The sequence below is a fragment of the Perkinsus marinus genome (genome assembly GCF_000006405.1).
Source record: "Perkinsus marinus ATCC 50983 genomic scaffold scf_1104296971938, whole genome shotgun sequence".
In the NCBI taxonomy this organism is placed as follows: domain Eukaryota; phylum Perkinsozoa; order Perkinsida; family Perkinsidae; genus Perkinsus; species Perkinsus marinus.
This window is the reverse complement of record NW_003201948.1, coordinates 4074-4915: the sequence shown is the minus strand read 5'-3', so window position 1 is coordinate 4915 and position 842 is coordinate 4074. Positions and strand designations below refer to the sequence as shown.

At 45.5% G+C, this 842-nt stretch overlaps 1 protein-coding gene across 1 annotated transcript; it reads left to right on the top strand.

Annotated features, from left to right (window-relative positions):
• Positions 1-54: 54 nt before the first annotated feature.
• Positions 55-569, top strand: Pmar_PMAR026882 (conserved hypothetical protein; the record flags this gene model as incomplete). Its single annotated transcript, XM_002766753.1, has 2 exons — positions 55-90; positions 138-569. The coding sequence occupies 2 exons, from the start codon at positions 55-57 to the stop codon at positions 567-569; spliced, it is 468 nt and encodes a 155-aa protein (XP_002766799.1).
• Positions 570-842: the final 273 nt, after the last annotated feature.

The following is an 842-nucleotide window of genomic DNA, read 5'->3' as shown; positions in this document are numbered from 1 at the left end:
TCCACCAACAAGGGTGGTGTACTTCCAGCAGTATGGAAGTGTCGCCGCTCTTGCATGGACACGGCTGATCATGACAAGTTCTGTGTTCTCGTGATGAGACCAGTGCTCCTCGTGAGTTCTACGAACAATACGTTCAGGAGATTCTTGCCGCTGTCCGTCATAATGCCAAGATGGAGTTCAATGGCATCTGGAAGACTAACCATGAGGTGAAGTATCCTGATGGATCGAGGTATATTCGTAAGACTGATGCAACCATCTTATTGTCGAAGAAGATCAACGACATGCAGTCTTATATCCTTGGCGTCCTCGAGGAACATGATCCTGAGAATGATTGGATGGTTCGTGCTGTTCTCAGACGTTGTGTGCCGAGGTTGCTTCTTGTTCATTGTGGTTTGGATAAGATTGTCGAGAACACTCCCGAGGCTTATCTCAATGCTATGGTTGCCACTTGGATTGCTGACGAGTTTGTCTACTCTAATGGTCTACAGACTAGTGAGTTCGCCTTCTTCCAGTTCATGCGTTCACTTGAGGAAAAGTCCGAAGGTGAAGTTACCCCTTCCACTATGTAATTTACTAACTTTCTATACACTAGCTATATAAGGCACCGTACATCGGTATCTGCCGAATGTTTTTCTTAACGCTACAAAGAGTTTTTCCTCCCGCATGTCTTAACGGGTATACTATCAACTAAAGCTCGCTTGTATAGTGTGTTACTTAACTTCGCCGATCTGACTAGTCTGATTATGATGTCGTGTTAAGTTGTAGGCTGAGCGATATGACTGCTGCATGGAGGGGGATAACTCTCGAGGGTGAGCGGACTCTGTAGCGTTATGAAACATGAT